Genomic DNA, 19,900 nt, shown 5'->3' with positions numbered 1-19,900 from the left:
GAATATTTGAAAAATTCAAATATGTGGAATGAAATAATATACTCTTAAATAATCAATAAGTCAAAGAATTAACTATGAGAAATTAGAAAGTACCATGAAATGAATGAAAAAGAAAACACATCATACCAAAACTTAAGAGATGCAGCAAAAGCAGGGCTGACAAGGGAAACTGATAGCTATAAAAGCTTACATTAAAAAACAAGATCCCAAATCAATAACTTAATCTATTCCCTTATAGAATCTAATAAAAGAGCACTCTGAATCCTAAGCAAGCAGAGCAAATATTATAGATTAAAATGTAAATAAACAAAATACAAAAACTATGGAGAATCAATGAAATCAAAAGTTGTTTCTTTAAAAAGATCTACAAAATTGACAAATGTTTAGCTACACTGAGCAAGAAAAATTAGAAGACTCAAGTTACTAAAATCAGGCATGAAAGTAGAGATATTACTACCAGCTTTATGGAAATAAAAATTGTTACAGAAGAATATATTATAAATATCTGTTAACAAACATAAAACCTACATGAAAAGGAAAAATTCCTAGAAACATACAAACTATCAAGACTGACTCAAGCAGAAACAGAAAATCCAAATAGACTTATAACAAGATTCAATTAGTAATCAAAAATCTGCCAACAAAGAAAAATCCAGCATCAGATGGCTTTACTGATAAATTATATCAAACATTTAAAAAAGAATTAACACCAATTCTGAAATTCTTCCAATAAACAGAGGAACATTTCCTAACTCATTGTATGAAGCCAATATTACTCTGTTGCCAAAGCCAGACAAAGACATTACATGAAAACTACAGAATAATATCCTGTATGTAAGATGAAAAGGTACTAACAAAAAATTAGTAGGCCATGACCAGTCATATATTAAAATAATCTAATGTACTGCAACAAAGTGTGATTTACCCCAAGAATGCAAAAATAGTTCAACATATGAAAATCAATCAATGGAATACACCATATTAATTAAAGGAAAAAAAATCTACTCAATACAGAAAGAAATTTGATAAAACTCACAACTCTTTCATGATACACTTAACAAAGTAGGAAAACAAGGCAACTTCACCAATCTAATAAAGAACATCTATGAGAAAACCACATATATCATACCTCATGGTAAAACCTGGATGGTTTCCCCAAAGATCAGGAAAAAGACAAGATGCTCTCTTGTCAACTTACATTTATCATCATACTGGAAGTTCTAGATACGGCAATTAGGCAATGAAAAAAAGGCATCCAGATTAAAAAGGAAAAAGTAAAACTATGTCTATTTACAGACAACATAGTTTATATCTAGAAAATTCTCAAAACCCACCATAAAAGACCTATAAGAGCTAGTAAGTTCAGCAAAGTTGTAGGATATGAGATCAACATACAATAAATCAGTTTTAATACTATATAGAAATAAGCAATCTAAAAATGAACTTAAATCAATTTACAATAGCATCACAAAGAATAAATACTTTAAGAATGAATTTAACCAATTAGATTTAAGATCTATACAATGAAAATAACAAAACACTATTGAAATAAACTCAAGAAGAGTTAAATGGAAAAAAATCTTTGCTGATGAATAGGAAAAAATATTATAAAGATGGCAATACTATTAAAGATGGCAGTGTGAGAGGTGAGACAGAGGCCTCGTCCCAAAACCACATATAATACGAAAAACAATTAATAAAACTAATCTTGAAAGACCAACAGGAAAGAAGGCTGCGCCAGACTGCATACACCTGGAGAAAAGAACAGACCTCATGGAACAGGGTAACGTACCAAAGCCGTGATCCTGTGGGACCCAAGCGCTTCCCCCACCCCAGCTCAACAGTAGAAGAGAAGGCAAGTGGGGAGGGAGTAGAGGCCTAGGACTGCAGAATGCCCAACCCTGGAGATCTGCTCTGGGAGCATGAACCTACATTGCATGGTGCTCTGGAGATTAGTGGGGTTGGAAAACTAAGAGAGGTGGAATACCTGGAGAGAAAGAGATTCCAGCCACTTGTGGAAAACAGGTATCCACATCCGGCTTCTATGGGTCAAAAGAAAGGTGGGAAGTCTGATAGACTTCCTAACAGCAAGAGGGCTGCTAAAGGGGTAAGGATTGCATAGAGATTACTGCTCAGGAGAAAGGACAGGTGAACAAAATTGTCTGGGCACACTTGGCCCAACAGGTTGGGAACTTTCAGAAGCTTCAGGCGCTCCAACCCCCTGGATGGCTACACATCTCCAAGGACAACCACTGTGATAAGCAGCCTGTTGCACCTCCCTCCCTGCCAGACTGCACCTGGCTCACAAAACAACAAACCCCGCCCTGGTGTCAGCCAGATAGAAGCACCATCTACGGCAGCCACAAACGCAAAGCACAGAGCCTTACACCTCTGTACTTGGCCCACTGGTTCTGGCAGTAGAGACAGGCATAGTAGCCAGGAAGCAGGAAACAGCTCTTTCCTCCCCCCAGCACCAGCAAGGCTCCCCTGCAACCCCCGAAATAGCTAAAGGGTCTGAGCAGCTTGGGAGAGTAGAGCTTCTAGAGGGTGCTACATACAAATAAGAAAGGTCAAAGGAACCTGGTTCAAACCCAAATCCCACAAACACCAGAAAAAGGTTCAAGTGAAACTGAACTGATCAATCTGCCTGAAAGAGATGTCAAAATAAAAATCATAAACATGCTCATGAAGGTACAGAAAAATATTCAAGAACTCAGGGAAGAATCCCCAATGGAGATCCAATCATTATGTAGTACAGCATCAGAAATGAAACATGCAATGGATGGATTTAAAAGCAGACTAGATATAGTGAAGGAGACAGTAAATGGAATAGAAATTGGAGAAGGGGAATACAAAGAAGCTGGGGCAAAAGAAAAAAAGGATCCCTAGGAATGAAAGAATATTGAGAGACCTGTGCAAGCAATCCAAACAAAACAATATCCATACTATAGGGGTGCCAGAAAAAGAAGAGAGACAAAAATGGGCAGAAAGTGTCTTTGAGGAGGTAATTGCTGAGAACTTCCCCAATTTGGGGAAGGAGATGGGACAGATCTCCCAACACAAGGGATCCAAGGAAGACAACACCAAGACATATAATAATAAAAAATGGCAAAGATGAAAGATAAGGACAGACTTTTAAAAGCAGTCAGAGAGAGAAATAAGATCAAGTACAAAGGAAAACCCATCAGGCTATAATCAGACTCCTCGGGCCCGAAGGGAGTGGCATGATATATTTAATGCAATGAAGCAGAAGGGACACGAACCAAGAATACTCTATCCGGCAAGATTATCATTTAAATTTGAATGAGGGATTAAACAATTTCCAGATAAGCAAAAGCTGAGAGAATTTACCTTTCACAAACCATCCCTACAGTGTATATGGAGGGACTGCTATAGATGGAAGTGTTTCTAAGGCTAAATAGCTAACACCAGAGGAAACAAAACCATGGTAAAGAAAGTAGAACAGTTAATTACTAAGCAGATGCAAAATCAAATCAACTACCTCCAAAATCAATCAAGGGATAGACAAAGAATACAGAATATGATACCTAATATGTAAAGAATGGAGGAAGAAGAAAAAGGAGGGAAAAAAAAAAGAATCTTTGGATTGTATTTGTAATAGCATGCTAAGTTAAGTGAGACTATTAGATAGTAAGGAAGTTACCCTTGAAACTTTGGTAACCACGAATCTAAAGTCTGCAATGGCAACAAGTACATACCTATCGATACTCACCCTAAATGTGAATGGTCCAATTGAAAGACATAGAGTCACTGAATGGATAAAAACAAGACCCATCTATATGCTGCCTACAAGAAACTCACTTCAAATCCAAAGACATACACAGATTCAAAGTGAAGGGATGGAAAAAGATATTTCATGCAAATAAGAGGGAGAAAAAAGCAGGAGTTGCGGTACTTCTGTCAGACAAAACAGACTTCAAAATAAAGTCACAAGAGACAAAGAAGGACATTACATTATGATAAAGGAGTCAGTCCAACAAGAGGATATAGCCATTATAAATATCTATGCACCCAACAAAGGAACACCTACATATGTGAAACAAATACTATCAGAATTGAAGGGGGAAATGGAATGCAATGCATTCATTTTAGGAGACTTCAACAGTCCACTCACTCCAATGGACAGATCAACCAGACAGAAAATAAGTAAGGACACAGAGGCATTGAACAACACATTAGAACAGATGGACCTAACACACATCTACACAACAGTCCACCCAAAAGCAGCAGGATACAAATTCTTCTCAAGTGAACATGGAACATTTTCAAGAATAGATCATATACTAGGCCACAAAAAGAGCCTCAGTAAATTCAAAAAGATTGAAATTGTACCAACCAGCTTCTCAGAATACAAAGGTATGAAAGTAGAAATAAATTACACAAAGAAAACAAAAAATCCCACAAACACGTTGAGGCTTAACAACATGCTCCTAAATAACCAATGGATCAATGACTAAGTAAAACCAATGATCAACAAATATATGGAGAAAAGTGACAACAATAATTCAACACAGCAAAATCTGTGGGATGCAGCGAAGACCATGTTAAGAGGGAAGTATATTGCAATACAGGCCTACCTCAGGAAACAAGAACAATCCCATATGAGCAGTCTAAACTCACAATTAACAAAATTAGAAAAAAAAGAACAAATGAGGCCCAAAGTCAGTAGAAGGAGGGAGATAACAAAGATTAGAGCAGAAAAAAAATCAAGAAGAATAAAACAACAGAATCAATGAAAGCAGGAATTGGTTCTATCAGAAAATAAAACAGACAAACCCCTAGCCAGATATATCAAAAAAAAAAAGAGTCTACACACATAAACAGAATCAGAAATGAGATAGGAAAAATCACTACAGACACCACAGAAATACAAAGAATTATTAGAGAATATTATGAAAAATTATATGCTAATTAAAACTGTATGGACAACTTTCTAGAAAAATATAACCTTCCAAGGCTGACCCAGGAAGAAACAGAAAATCTGAATAGAGCAATTACCAGCAAGGAAATTGATCTGATAATCAAAAAACTACCTAAGAACAAAACTCCTGAACCAGATGATTTCACTGCTGAATTTTAACAAACATTTAATGAAGACCTAATACCCATTCCCCTTAAAGTTTTCCAAAAAACAGAAGAGAAGGGAATACTTCCAAACTCATTTTATGAGGCCAGCATCACTCTAATACCAAAACCAGCCAAAGACACCACAAAAAGAGAAAATTACAGACCAATATCCCTGATGAACATAGATGCAAAAATACTCAACAAAATATTAGCAACCTGAATTCAAAAATACATCAAAAACATCATCCATCATGATCAAGTAGGATTTATTCCAGGTATGCAAGGATGGTACAACATTTGAAAATCCATCAACATCATCCACCACATCAACAAAAAGAAGGAAAAAAACCACATGATCATCTCCATAGATGATCGAAAAAGCATTCGACAAAATTCAACATCCATTCATGATAAAAACTCTCAACAAAATGGGTATAGAGGGCAGTACCTCAACATAATAGAGGCCATATATGACAAACCCACATACAATATACTACTTTACGATGAGAACCTAAAAGCTTTTCCTTTAAGATCAGGAACAAGACAAGGATGCTCACTCTCCCCACTTTTATTCAACATAGTTCTGGAGGTCCTAGCCACGGCGATCAGGCACACAAAGAAATAAAAGATCAAGGTTGGTAAGGAAGAAGTTAAACTGTCACTGCAGATGACATGATACTGTGCTTAAAAAACCCTAAAGACTCCACTCCAAATCTACTAGAACTAATATCTGAATGCAGCAAAGTTACAGGATACAAAATTAATACACAAAAAATCTGTTGCAATCCTATACACTAACAATGAACTAGCAGAAAGAGAAATCAGGAAAACAATTCCATTCCCAATTATACCAAAAAGATACAACCTAGAAATAAACCTAACCAAGGAAGTGAAAGACCTATACCCTGAAAACTATAAGACACTATTGAGAGAAATTAAAGAGGACATTAATAAATGGAAATACATCCCATATTCATGGATAGGAAGAACTAATATTGTCAAAATGGCCATCCTGCCTAAAGCAATCTACAGATTCAATGCAAGCCCTATCAAAATACCTACAGCATTCTTCAACAAACTGGAACAAATAGTTCTAAAATTCATATGGAACCACAAACGACCCCAAATAGCCAAAGCAATACAAAGAAGGGAGAATAAAGGTGGGGGATTGTGCTCCCCAACTTCAAGCTCTACTACAAAGCCACAGTAATCAAGACAATTTCGTACCAGCACAAGAACAGACCCAAAGACCAATGAAACAAACTAGAGAGCCCAGATATAAACCCAAGCATATATGGTCAATTAATATACGATAAAGGAACCATCGACATAAAATGAGGCAATGACAGCCTCTTCAACAACTGGTGTTGCCAAAATTGAACAGCTATATGCAAGAAAATAAAACTGGATCACTGTCTAACCCCATACACAAAAGCAAATTCAAAATGTATCAAAAGACCTTAATGTAAGTCATGAAATCATAAAACTCTTAGAAGACAACATAGGCAAAAATCTCCTGAATATATACATGAGCAACTTTTCCCTGAACTCATCTCCTCAGGCAAGGGAAACAAAAGCAAAAATGAACAAATGGGACTACATCAAGCTAAAAAGCTTCTGCAGCAAAGGACACCATCGGCAGAACAAAAGGCATCCTACAGTATGGAAGAATATATTTGTAAATGACATATGCAACAAGGGGTTAACATCCAAAATATATAAGAACTCACATGCTTCAACAACCAAAAGGCAAATAACCTAATTAAAAAATAGGCAGAGGATATGAACAGACAGTTCTCCAAAGAAGAAATTCAGATGCCCAACAGGCACATGAAAAGATGCTCCACATTGCTAATTACCAGGGAAATGCAAATGAAAAACACAATGAAATATCATCTCACACCAGTTAGCATGGGTAGCATTGAAAAGACTAAGAACAACAAATGCTGGCAAAGATGCAGTGAAAGGGGAACCCTCCTACACTACTGGTGGGAATGTAAACTAGTTCACCCATTGTGGAAAGCAATATGGAGGTTCCTCAAAAAACTAAAAATAGAAATACCATTTGATCCAGAATTCTACTCCTAGCAATCCTACGAAAGAATACAAGTTCTCAGATTCAAAAAGATATATGCACCCCTATGTTTATCACAGCACTATTTACAATAGCTGAGATATGGAAGCAACCTAAGTGTCCATCAGTAGATGAATGGATAAAGAAGACATGGTACATATACCCAATAGGATACTATTCAGCCATAAGAAAGAAAGAAATCTTATCATTTGCAACAACATATGGATGGAGCTGGAGGATATTATGCTCAGTGAAATAAGCTGTGTGGAGAAAGACAATTACCAAATGACTCCCTCATTTGTGGAGCATAACAATGAAGCATAACTGAAGGAACAACACAGCAGCAGACTCACAGACTCCAAGAAGGGACTAGCAGTTACCAAAGGGGAGGGCTAGGGGAAGCAGCTGGGGAGGGAGGAATAAGGAGATTGAGGGGTATTATAATTAGTACACACGGTATAGGGGAGATCTTGGGGAAGACAGGGTAGCACAGAGAAGGCAAATAGGACTCTGTGGCATCTTACTACAGTGATGGACAGTGACTGCAATGGGATGTGGGGTGGGGGCTCGATAATATGGATGAAGTAGTAACGACATTGTTTTTCATGTGAAACCTTCATAAAAGTGTGTATCAATAATATCTTAATAAAAAAATTGTATAAAAAAAGATGGCAATACTATACAAATTCAACACAACCAGTATCAAAATTCTGACTACCTTTTGTAGAAATGGACATGCTGATCCTAAATTTGATATGAAATTTCAAGGGACCCTGAAAACTGGAAATACTTTTGAAAAAGAAATACAAATTTGGAGGACTCAGGCTTCACAATTCCAAAATATACTGAAAGGCTATAGTGCAGTGTAGTACTAACATAAGGATAAACATATAGAAAATGGAATAGAATTGATAGTCCCCAAACAACCCCATACATCCATGGTCAACTAATTTTTAAGAAGTCTCTAAAGACCATTGAATGAGTAAACAACAGTCTTTTCAACAAATGGTGTTGGAACAAATGGATATCCACATGAAAATGAATGAAGTTGGACTCTTACCTCACGCCATACACAAAATGAACTCAAAATGGGTTAGAAAACCTAAACATAAGTGCTTCTAAAACTATAAAACTCATAGAAGGTAAGATGAAGTAAACTAAATGATCTTGGGTTTGGCAAAAGGTTCCTAAATACATTACCAAAAGTATAAAAAAACAAAAGAAAAACATTAATATAATTGGATTTTTATCAAAATTACAAACTTTTGTGTATCAAAAGACACTATCAAAAGTGTGAAAAGACATGCCAAGTTGAGAAAATTTTTGCAAATCATTTATCTGTAAGAACTTGTAACAAAATTCTTAAAGAATACTTACAACTCAACAACAAAAAAACCAAAGCCCAATTTAAAAATGGCTAAGGACCCAAATAGACATTTATTCAAAGAAGATATAATAATGGCAAATAAACAGGAAAAGATGCTCAACATCACTAATTATTAGGTAAATGCAAAGCAAAACCACAATGAGATACCACCTCACACCCATGAGGAAGGTCATAATTTTTTTTGAAAAGGAGGGGAGTGGGGACAACAACTGCTGATAAGAATGTGGAGGAATGGGAAACCTTTTACACTGCTGGTGGGAATGTTAAATGATGTAGCCAGTGTGGAAAAGTTTGTCAGTTCCTCAAAATGTTAAACATAGAATTATCATATGACCCAGGAATTCCACTCCTAAGTATATGCCCAAGTCTAACAAAAACTTGTAAACAAATGTTCAGTGTTATTATTAATAACAGCCAGAAGTGGAAGCAATCCAAATGTTCAACTGATGAACAGGTAAACAAAATATGCTATATTCAGATAAGGGAATTTTATTCAGCTGAAAAAAAAAAAAAGAATGACGTACTGAGACTTCAACATATATGAACCTTGAAATATTACACTAAATGAGAGAAGCTAGGCACAAAAAACCCCACATATTTTATGATATCATTTATATAAAATGTCCCTACTTGCCAAATCCAGAGATAGAAAGCAGATTAGTGGTTGTCAGGGATTGAGAGAAATACTGGAAAATGACTACTTACTTAATGGGTATTAGGTTTCTTTTGAGATGTCCAAGATACTTTAGAATTAGAGAGTGGTGATCGACACACAGTATTGTGAATATACCCCAAATCACTGAATTATATACTTCACAATCATAAATTTTGTTATGTGAACTTCACCTCAATTAAAAAAAAATTAGATGAGATACCAGCTGACTAGGAAGTATAACAACTAGGACTCTCATACATTCCTGGAGGGAAGGGTTAAAACTGTAGTAGTTTCTCATAATGTTAAACATTCACTAAACATATGATCCAGCAATTCCAAGAAAAATTAAAAACATATGTTTACTAAAAGACCTGTATACAAGCCTGTATACAAAGCATTATTTACAACAGCCAAAAACTAGAAACAAACCAAATATCCATCAACAGGTGAATGGATAAGCTGTGGTTTACCCACACAATGGTATATATAATACTCAGCAATAAAAAGGAATGAACTATTGATACATGTAGTACATGGATGAATCATAAATATTGTTGTGCAGAATAATTCAGGCCTAAAACATAAATTATACGATTCCATTTACATGAAGCTGAAATACAGGCAAAACTAAGACAACAGAAGTCAGAAGAGTAGTTACTCTGGTGGGAGAAGGGAATTGTAATTCCCTGAAGATAATTACATGGATATACGTATTTGTTAGGACTCATCAATCTGATTGTTTAAAATTAGTGTGCTTTATTGTATGTGGATTAGTAAGAGAATAATAGTCACTCCTTATCTGTGTGTGTGGGGGAATATTCCAAGAACCCCAGTGGATGCCTGAAACAGAGCACAGTACTGAAATTTATGTATATTGTTTTATCATGTACACACATACTTATGGTAAAGTTTAACTTATAAATTGGGCATAGTAAGAGATAACAATAACTAAAATTAGGACAATTATCACAATATATTATAATAAAAGTATGTGAATGTGATCTCTCAAAATATCTTACTGTACTGTACTGACCTTGTAATCTCATGAGGTGATAAAATTGCTACGTGACGTAATGAAGGAGGTGAATGATGTGAACACTGTGATGTATCATTAGGCTACTACTGACCTTCTGTTCTTATGTCAGGAGGAGAATCATAAGCTGTGGTTGACCGTGGGTAATTGAAACCATGGAAAATGAAACCACTGATAAGTGGGGACTACTCTATTAGAAATTTTTAAAATTTACATGATAAGACTTCTATAGGGTCTTACAGCAAACCAATCTCACTGGGGTGCCCAATCAACACAGAAGAATGAAGTGGGATAGGTGTTTTACAGTCATGGTCAAATAGTATGTTCCTACACTACTGTAAAGGAATTTACAGTCTACTTCAGAACATATAACCCCTATACCCGCTCATTATCCTCAAAAGCTCCTGTAGGTGCCACAGCAACTTCTGAATGATGTCGTCTCAGGGGGATTGAATGTCAAATTTTCTCTCAAATTTTGAATTCTCCTGTCTTACTCTCAGTTTTTGACCTTTCACTTCGGTTGTGTTCAAGGACTCAATATAATGAATTTTCCCTGGTTTCCCAGCCCACCTTCACCTGAAACATGGACTTTGATGCCACAGCCACTAGCCAACTCTATCCTTTCATATGCCTAGCCTGAAAAACAAAGAACTTAACCTCAGAAAAGCCTTAGGTCCTTCAATTTACCAGAGTAATAAGACTCTAAAATGAGAAATTTAAATAATAAAAATAGCAACAGAACACATTTCAGACTATAATAGTTGGCATATGAATCAGGAATTTTACAAAAGACCCCAAATAAGCACAAGATACAGGTTGTATCTGAGCTAGACTTGTTATGAATAGGAAAGAGGAACAGTTGCCAGCCTGGTAGAGAGGCTTAAGCAAAATAAAATAGGGAAGTGGTGAGTTTTAGAGAAGAATGAATAAACTTATTTGTCTAGATTCTAGAACAAAGAGTAAGTATTTGGATAAATGTGAAGTAGTTCGAAAAGCTGATAAGGTCTCATTTGAATCACAAAAACATTGTGGGGCAGACTAAGCAGATACTCCATTTATACATGAGGAAACTGTAGCACAGAAAGGTTAGTATTTGCTTAAAGTCATAAAACTACTTAGGAATATAGCCAGTACTGAATGAAATTGGTTTCTCCTGATTCACAGGAAAATGCTCATTCAATTAGACCATGATACTACTCAATATTCTCCAACTTTGCCTAATAGAACTCTTTAACTAAACTTCTCAACAAAATAACCTTGCCCTGCCCAGTTGTATACTGTTCAACTGAACCACATTTCAAGGTATACCTTAACACATGATAGGTAAGGAGGTTTCTATACTTAAAGGCCATAGATAAATGACCAAGTCCTTCCTCCAGTGGCTACTAAAAGATCTGAGTTCCAATAATAATTTTTAAAAATTAACCTTGGATTACAGATTAGAGAATTAGTACTACTGTCCAGTAAAACAGACTTTCTGCTTATTCACAGCTTGGCATTATCACCTACAATGCAGTCAAGGGTGTGCCTAAAAACATGAGATACAACTTTGTTACTATCCTTCCTCATTATAATAAGTAAGAACTTGCATATTCTTTATAGTAAATAAGATTATCTCCTACTAGAACATACAATGAGCTTCGATTTTTAATTTTCTTTAATAGAAATGTTTAAATCTTTCCCATATCCCTAAACCTTCCAAAGACCCTATCTTCTTTTCCTACCACCATTATTCCCTACAATGACAAATTTTTTGCAAGAGTACATTCAACCTATCTTCACTCAAGTCCATGGCTCTTATCTAGCTAGTACTTACCTTGGCCATCCATCCACTGAAATTCTCATTAAGGAAATTAACGACATCTTAAACACCAGAATCAAAGGCCTATTTTCAAGTAATTCTTTGTGAACTGTAGGGGAATGGAAAGGCTCGTGCAGAAGAGTTCACCAGAATGACAACACTTACTGAGCTCTCACTCTCTGCCACGCACTTTCAAAAATGTTTCATTTAATCCTCACAACATCTCAAAAGTATTTGTTACCTCCCTCTCACAGATTAAAACTGAGGCTCAAAATTATCCATAGTTAATGAAGCCTGCATTATCCCAAGGTTTGCAATTCTGTGACTTACGATAATTTTGTGATCCCAGTTCTCTTCCTGTGGCCTTTTTTCTCTCTCTTCCACTATGTCATCACCCTCTGCTCATCACTATTTCTCTTATTTCACATGCTGTCCTGGGCAATTTCATTTCCTCCCATGACTTAACTACACTATATATTAGTGTTTCTCAATCTTTTAAAGCTTTTAGAAACATAAAAAAATCTTGTGGTGTTTCTGCAATTTACATTTTGAAAGAAATAGTTCTATTTGTTCTTCCCAAATATAAATTTGAATGTTCAAGTTACACCTCCTCCTCCTGCCTCTCAAGATCTGATAACCTCTTATGCCTCCAGCTCTCAACGACTGCATGATGTCTCTAAAATCAATCTGTCCTCCCTCCAAGCCATCTCTGCTGATTTGCAGACAAATATTACCAACTGCCTAATATATAGTTCCATGATTGTCTCCCTCAGGCTTTTCAACCTAAAGCCACCCACGATAAAACGTTCATTTCCTTTAGCAAACCTAAACCATCCCTTTGTTACTCACTTTGGCTAACGGTATTAGAATAGACCCTTGACCACGCTTTCAGGTACCTGTTTGCGAATCGATGATACCGGCACTAACTTCCCTGAGCTACTAGGTCAAAAGTCAACCATTAAACAATGAGTGCCTAATACGGCCAAGAGTTAAGGAACGCAAAGTAGTATAAGATTTTATTCTCCTCCTCCCTAAGAATTTTACAAGCATAAACATATCAAAAACAATTTTTTGTGTGACGCGTTTTCCCACTTACAAATTTACTTTACAAAACATTTAAATTTAATCCTTACTATGGTCCCATTCTTACCTTCATCTTACAAATGAATAAACGAGACTCAAAGGATAAGGCGATTTAACCAAAGTCTTACAAACTGGTGATAGGTCCAGACCCAAAACCCTAGACTTGAGAGTTCAAATTCCACTTTCTATTATTTCTAAATAGACCTCTACACAGTAAAACAAAAACAGGTCTGTATGCAGACGCCACCAGAGCAGCGCCCACAGTCAAGTACCAAAGAGCACGAGACGACCCGAACCGCTCTGGGTGGACGGCCCGACTGGCCCGACCCTCGTTCCGGCGCCGCTCTCACCCGGTAAATCCCTTTGCGGCCTGTCTCCAGCCGGCAGTGACCGCTGGAAAACCACACTGCGACTCGGGAAGGTCAGAGTAGAGGCCGCCCCTGCCAACTGGCCCCACCGGCTCGAAGCTGGGTTCCGGCTCGGCCGCAGCCACCGCGCCTCCAGCCCCTGGGACAGCGGACCGGTGGGAAATAAGCGTACCTGAAGGAGACAGCTGGGGGGCAGGAGATACCGGCAACCCTAGAAGACAGGGAGGACCCTGGTGGCCGGCTAGTCCAGCCTCCGGCGCTAACTGCATTCACTATGTTTGATCAACACAGAGCCATAAGGACTCTGGGCAGCAAAAGGACGCCCAGCCTCAAACAACGGATCTGGGGACTTACAGGCGCCTCCTTTGGAGCAGGGGCGGGGCATCAACCCGTGGGGGCGGAGCCGTAGCGCGGGGAGGCGGGCACGTGGGGGCGAGCGCGAGGCGGGGCGCAGCGAGCGACGGGAGAGGGGGCGGGGCGCGCGTATCTGCGCCGCGGCCGCGTGACGCGTTTTCAAATCTTCAACCGCTTCAATACGCTGGTCTGCGTTTTTCCCTTTCCTCCTCCGCGCCCGAGAGCCGGAGCGACCCCGGAAACCGGCTGGCAGACGCGGCCTTTCTGCTGCGTGGGTGTGGAAGTCCGCGGAAGGTGACGAGCGACTGGCCTGCCAACGGGCCTCGAAGGGCCGTGTTTCCGCGGCCGCCCGGTGCGATTCCGTCTTCGGACCCAGCATGTAGGTGCCGGGCGGCTGCCATGAACTCCGGAGCCATGAGGATCCACAGCAAAGGACATTTCCAGGGTATGAAGCCCCTGCTCCGCCTGCAGCCCCTTTAATCCTGACCTCCCCTGCTGGTTCCATCATTGAGTCTTCACTTCTCCCTCCCGGTACCTGCCTCTTTTCTTTCTGGCTTATGTGTCCTTTGTGGCCTGAAAGAAGGCTCCGTTCAAGAAAGGGAACGGATCCCGGATCCCGGCCGGGACCCTCGCGCTCTCCGCGCTCCAGCCGCTGCCCCAAATTCCCTGCGTGCAGTTGGTTGTAAAACTGGAAAAAAATGTGCGTAGCCCAAACCCCTCCGGGACCTCCGCAGATGCTGGGCCCTGCGCTCAGGCCTTTTAGACTGCAGCTCGATCCTCAGTTCAGAAGCAGATGTTCGGTGGCCTTTCGCTGCATGATTACATTGGGTAATTGTGGGTGGATTTTTGGTCTTAATTCTTAAGTTTATTTTCCTTCACTCGTGAAATTAGGGTCAAGTATTTGTATTTAAAACATACCATTGCTATTTTCAACATTGGAGACAAACAGTAACAAAAGCCAGCTTCCATTTTCAGTCACTTTATTTGGTAAAACATTCCAGCCTCTTAAGTTTTTCTTTTTAATATGTGTAGTATATTTATAGTGTAAGTATATAGTAACTTTGAACTTATGAACAGATCGTGTTTTAAAAGTTTATTTTGAAAGCGGTTGTTTGGTTCTCAGATCTGTTTTCAAAGAAAATAATGAACGAATGGTGATTTGGTTCTTCAAATGGACCATTTAGTTCTTTTAAATATGTAGGCAGCCTATCTGAAATTGAATCTTGAGCAGTCAAGAACTTTTTTGAGGACTAGGTAATTTTAGGTAACAGGTTTCTTGTTAAGGGTCCAGCACTTAAAGAACAAGTTTGAGTGTTCTGGCAGATGCTCCATAGATATTTGTTGAGTGAATAACCCATGCAGCTTACACACTAAGGAGGAAGATCAAAAAGGTTTGTGTAAGTTCCCTGCCTTAAGACATAAAACATGAATAAATGTATGAATATTTCCTGTGGATGCAATTATTGACCGAATAATAATTATTTTATAGTGTCTACTAAAAATATATGAGATATTTGGCCTTTATCTTGAGTGGTACAACAAAGAAACAAATTAAAATGCTAATGACTTTTAAATTGGTAGGACTATCAAAATTTTTAAAAATATGACTATTTTATAATGAAAATTTTTTTTTGAGAGGGCATCTCTCATTTATTGATCATATGGTTGTTAACAACAATAAAATTCTGTATAGGGGACTCAATGCACAATCATTAATCAACCCCAAGCCTAATTCTCAACAGTCTCCAATCTTCTGACGCATAACGAACAAGTTTTTACATGGTGAACAAGTTCTTACATAGTGAATAAGTTCTTACATGGTGAACAGTGCAAGGGCAGTCATCACAGAAACTTTCAGTTTTGATCATGCATCATGAACTATAAACAATCAGGTCAATTACGATTATTCGTTTGATTTTTATACTTGATTTATATGTGAATCCCACATTTCTCCCTTATTATTAATATAATGAAATATTTTTAGAACAGTAAAGTTTTCTGTGTAAAACATGATCTAATTCTGTAAACAACAGGTGGAATCCAAGTCAAAAATGAAAAAAATAGACCGTCTTTGAAATCCATGAAAACTGATAACAAACCAGAAAAATCCAAATATAAGCCGCTTTGGGGAAAAGTATTTTACATTGATTTACCTTCTTCTGTCACCGTATCTGAAAAACTGCAAAAGGACATTAAGGATCTTGGAGGGGTAAGTCGAAACTGTACGCTTTAACAAAAAAGGAAAAACTTGTAATTAGTACTTACAAATATGTACGAAATCTTTAAAATTTTTCATTTTGGAAAGCTTATAACCATGTAAGCACCAAGCTTAAAATTTTTATCGGCTTTTACTCATAAATGAAAAACTACTTATTTTAAGCTTTTGCATCCTGACAAAACTTTTAGGTCACTGTAATTCTAGTGTCAGGTTTGCCAAGTATGAGAAATGAGACTCTTGTCCTGGTGGAACCACAGATTGCCTTCTCATTGTAATGTTGGGATGTCCTCCAAATAAGCAGGAACTCTATGATTACAATAGAGCCACATAAATTTGTCTGGCATAATAGTAAGGGAAAAATACATTCAAACAAATAAAGAGGTAAAATTACACTTGAATGTTATAATCTCAACAGATTGAATGTCATTCAGGGTTCAGAATTTTGGATTAAAAATATGTAAACCTGTTTCTTACTTTATACATTGAGTAAATGATTAGGAAATTCGAAAATTTGGATAAAATTCTAATATTAGGATTAAGGTTAATATTAGGTAAATTTTAGCAGGTGAGGTTAAGATTTATTAATTTATCTTCTAATTCTTCCTCTTTAAAAGGTGTCTATTGCACTTTGAGTTTGTCAAGGTTAGCGTCTTTAAATAATCTGAATTGATCCTGTCATTCCTAGACTAGAAATGTTTAGAACATGTAACAAGTTTCTTAGAATTGTTTATTGGTGTGATATTTTACTTATTTTTGAAAAGCCAGTCCACTTTTTTGCTGTTAGGCTTAAACACTGTCACACATTTGTCAAAAGTTGCGACATGTATCCTAATGACCATATAACTGCATTCCTAAAGGTCATGTTTTATAGGTCTATCACCACTGAGTGACGACCCATATATTTTAGAAACAAGTACTTCCAGGTCCAGAGAAATTAAACGACTGGCCCAGGACAGGAATAGCCTCTTAATTCTCAGGCTAACATATTACTTCACTGCCTGTTCTCTAGCAATGAATGGCTACAAAGTAGCTATTTGATAGAGTTTCACAGCTTCCTCATATATAATGAATAACCCATTAACCCTCTGATCAAAATTAGTAATTTTAGATTTCTGTTTTTGGTACAAAAGTGGAACTCTTCATGCAGAATCATATTCAGAAGGCCAATGTATAAAATCAGTCAAAAAGGCACTGCTGTAGCTAAAATGGCTACAGTAACTAGTGCAGGGATTACTTGTCCTGCTGTTTTTCTCTTATCCCCACAACAGTTCCTGAGACACATGCAAACAAATTTTGAATTAACATAAGCATTAGATAATAGTTGAGAGTTCTTTTGGTTTTATACACTTCAAATTTTTATCGTAATTAGTCCCGCACAGTGAGGAGAATATTGAGGACATACGTTTCCAAATTTTTCCCCAAAGTTAGGAGTTTTCATAGTTTTAAGATTAAACTTTAAGAGGTGTTCCATTGAATAGATATCTCGTGAAAGGATTTTGTTTATTACTTAATTTTTAGGATTACTTAGGCCTTATATTTCGTAATTATCTTGCTTCAGATTATTAGCAATGTTGACTTTTTCTTTAATTGTGTGCTTTTTGCATTTGTTTTCTCTAGTCTTAATGAGTAGGTCTAAATTTACCCCATTTATCTGGAGAGTATACTTCTGACAAATTCAACTACTGAGAACATAGCAGTGAGGTCGGACGTAATGGGGTAATAGCTTTAATAGTGGCAAGGAAAGTAGCTGTTACAAAACCACCTAAAAAGGACATGGCAACAACCAATCATTTAGGTCCCTGTCTAAACAGTTTGGTTAAAACAAGGCTGTTGGGGAAAAACAGTGATGTGAGGGCAGACACCTTGTCATGTCATCAACTTAAGGGCAGAGTTACTTGTTTGATGCTCGTTGTGACCTTGAATCATCAGAAAGTAAGTTTTAAGTTGACTTTTCAGAAGACATAGATTCAACAATAGCTAATAAAATGAAGACCATGATAAAATCATGTCAGCAGTACAGGGCATGGCATTAATTGTTTTGGTAGATTAAAAAATGAATCTTTTGTCCTCCTACTCTCTACCTCTAGTCAAGGTAGAGATGGTATGGATACAGTTAATTGTACCACAACAATTATTGGAGAGATTACTTCCAACTGAAGAATCTTGGAGGTTGTCGTACAGACACAATTTGAACTCAGCTTTAAAGAATGATGATTTGGGCACATGGACATTCAATCAGAAATTATTCCACCAGTGTCTCCCATATGACAGCACTATTTTAGGTGCTGGGGATGCAAAAATAAGTAAGATGTATCTAATGCTCTAGGAATTCTGTCTAGGAACATCAGACACTTAAATAAATAATTTATATTACAGAATCTTCAGTGCTTTAACAGAAGTTACATGGCAATTGCCATTCAAATGCAGAGAAGAAAATGGTTAACTTGGCTTCAGGAATCTTAGCAGAGATAAAATCTGACCTGTCTTGAAAGCCATAGGAGTATGCCAGGTAGAAGGGACAAACTAAATAGAAGAAAGAGTATGTTCAAAATACACATATGTGGTTTGAGCACCTACTGATAATTATGGTTTGAGCTTAGGATTTAGATGGGGGAAATGGCAGTAACAATATTATATTGGGGCCAATTGTAAAAGACATTTTATTCACTACTAAAGAGTTATAACTTGAGCTATAGGAAATGGAAAACTAAAGGAAATGTGTGGTACCAGCATAAGGACAGACATACAAACCAATGCAATGGAATAGAGACCCTGGAAATAAACTATCACATAGATGGTCAATTGATTTTCAACAAGTGTGCCAAGGTCATTAAGTGGGGAAAGGACAATCTTTCTACAGCTGATGCTAAGAAAACTATATCTACATGTGAGTGAATGAAGTTATACTTTTATCATACATCATATACTAAAACTAATTTAAAATGGATCAATATCTAAATGTAAGAACTAAAGCTCTTACAGGAAAGTATGGGAAAAGAGTGTCATAATGTCTTTGGGTATGACACCAGAAGCTCACAACAAATGGAAAAATAGAAAAATAAGACTTCATAAACATGAAGAGGTTTCATGCATCAAAGAATAAGTTAAGAGGGTGGAAAGAACCCACAAAAGGGATGAAAAAAAATACTTGCAAATCATATATTTGATAAGGGGGTAATATCCAGAATATTGGAAGAACTACTATAACTCAACAAAAACTTGAATAGACATTTCTCTAAGAAAGATGTACAAATGGCCAGTAAGTACATGAAAAGATGCTCAACAGCACTAATTAGCAGGGAAATAAAAATCAAGACCACAATGAGATAATCACTTCGCATCCATTAGGATGACCACTGTCAAAAAAATTAAGTGTTGGCAAGGATGTGAGGAAACAAATGCTTGTGCACTATTGATAGGATAGTAAAAATGTGACTGCTATGGAAAACAGTATCGTGGTGATTCCTCAAAAAATTAAATATGGAATTACCATGTGATCAAGCAATTCCTCTTTTGGGTATATATCTGAAAGAATTGAAAGCAAGGTCTTGAGATACTCATATACCCATGTTCATATCAGCATTATTCAGAACAGCCAAAAGGTGGAAACAATCCAAATGTTCATCACCAGATGAATGGGTAAATGGAATGTGGTATATACATACAATGGAATATCATTCAACCTTCAAAAGGAATGAAAGTCTGGTCCATGCTACAATATAGATGAACCTTGAAAACACTGCTAAGTGAAATAAGCCAGACACAAAATAACAAATACAGGATTTCACTTATATGAAGTACGTAGAAGAGTCAAAACTGTAGAAACAAAGTAGAATAGA

The 19,900-nt window shown here is 37.1% G+C and overlaps 2 protein-coding genes across 11 annotated transcripts in view; one reads left to right on the top strand and one right to left on the bottom strand.

Moving 5' to 3' along the window:
• Positions 1-13,873, bottom strand: part of SLC25A40 (solute carrier family 25 member 40) — a 54,048-nt gene extending 40,175 nt beyond the window's left edge. For 2 of the 6 annotated variants that reach the window (XM_036990714.2, XM_036990709.2), the window contains exon 1: positions 13,662-13,731. Coding sequence is in view for 1 of the 6 variants with exons in the window: in XM_017667595.3 (XP_017523084.2) it covers positions 13,662-13,758 (97 nt within the window). In the remaining 5 variants the exon portion in view is untranslated. Of the gene's footprint in view, positions 1-13,471; positions 13,638-13,661 lie in introns of those variants that run through there. The other 4 variants (XM_017667595.3, XM_036990711.2, XM_017667596.3 and 1 more) reach the window with 4 other exon arrangements.
• Positions 13,874-13,940: 67 nt separating this feature from the next.
• Positions 13,941-19,900, top strand: part of DBF4 (DBF4-CDC7 kinase regulatory subunit) — a 28,786-nt gene continuing 22,826 nt past the window's right edge. For 3 of the 5 annotated variants that reach the window (XM_036990719.2, XM_036990718.2, XM_036990717.2), the window contains exons 1-2: positions 13,942-14,288; positions 15,877-16,052. In XM_036990719.2, coding sequence (XP_036846614.2) covers positions 14,243-14,288; positions 15,877-16,052 — 222 coding nt within the window. In that variant the 5' untranslated portion in view covers positions 13,942-14,242. Of the gene's footprint in view, positions 14,375-15,876; positions 16,053-19,900 lie in introns of all 5 variants that reach the window. The other 2 variants (XM_036990720.2, XM_036990721.2) reach the window with 2 other exon arrangements.

This window comes from Manis javanica, chromosome 6 (assembly GCF_040802235.1).
Source record: "Manis javanica isolate MJ-LG chromosome 6, MJ_LKY, whole genome shotgun sequence".
Taxonomy (NCBI): Eukaryota; Metazoa; Chordata; class Mammalia; order Pholidota; family Manidae; genus Manis; species Manis javanica.
The sequence above is the reverse complement of the archived record's forward strand: the minus strand, read 5'-3'. Positions and strand labels throughout refer to the sequence as shown.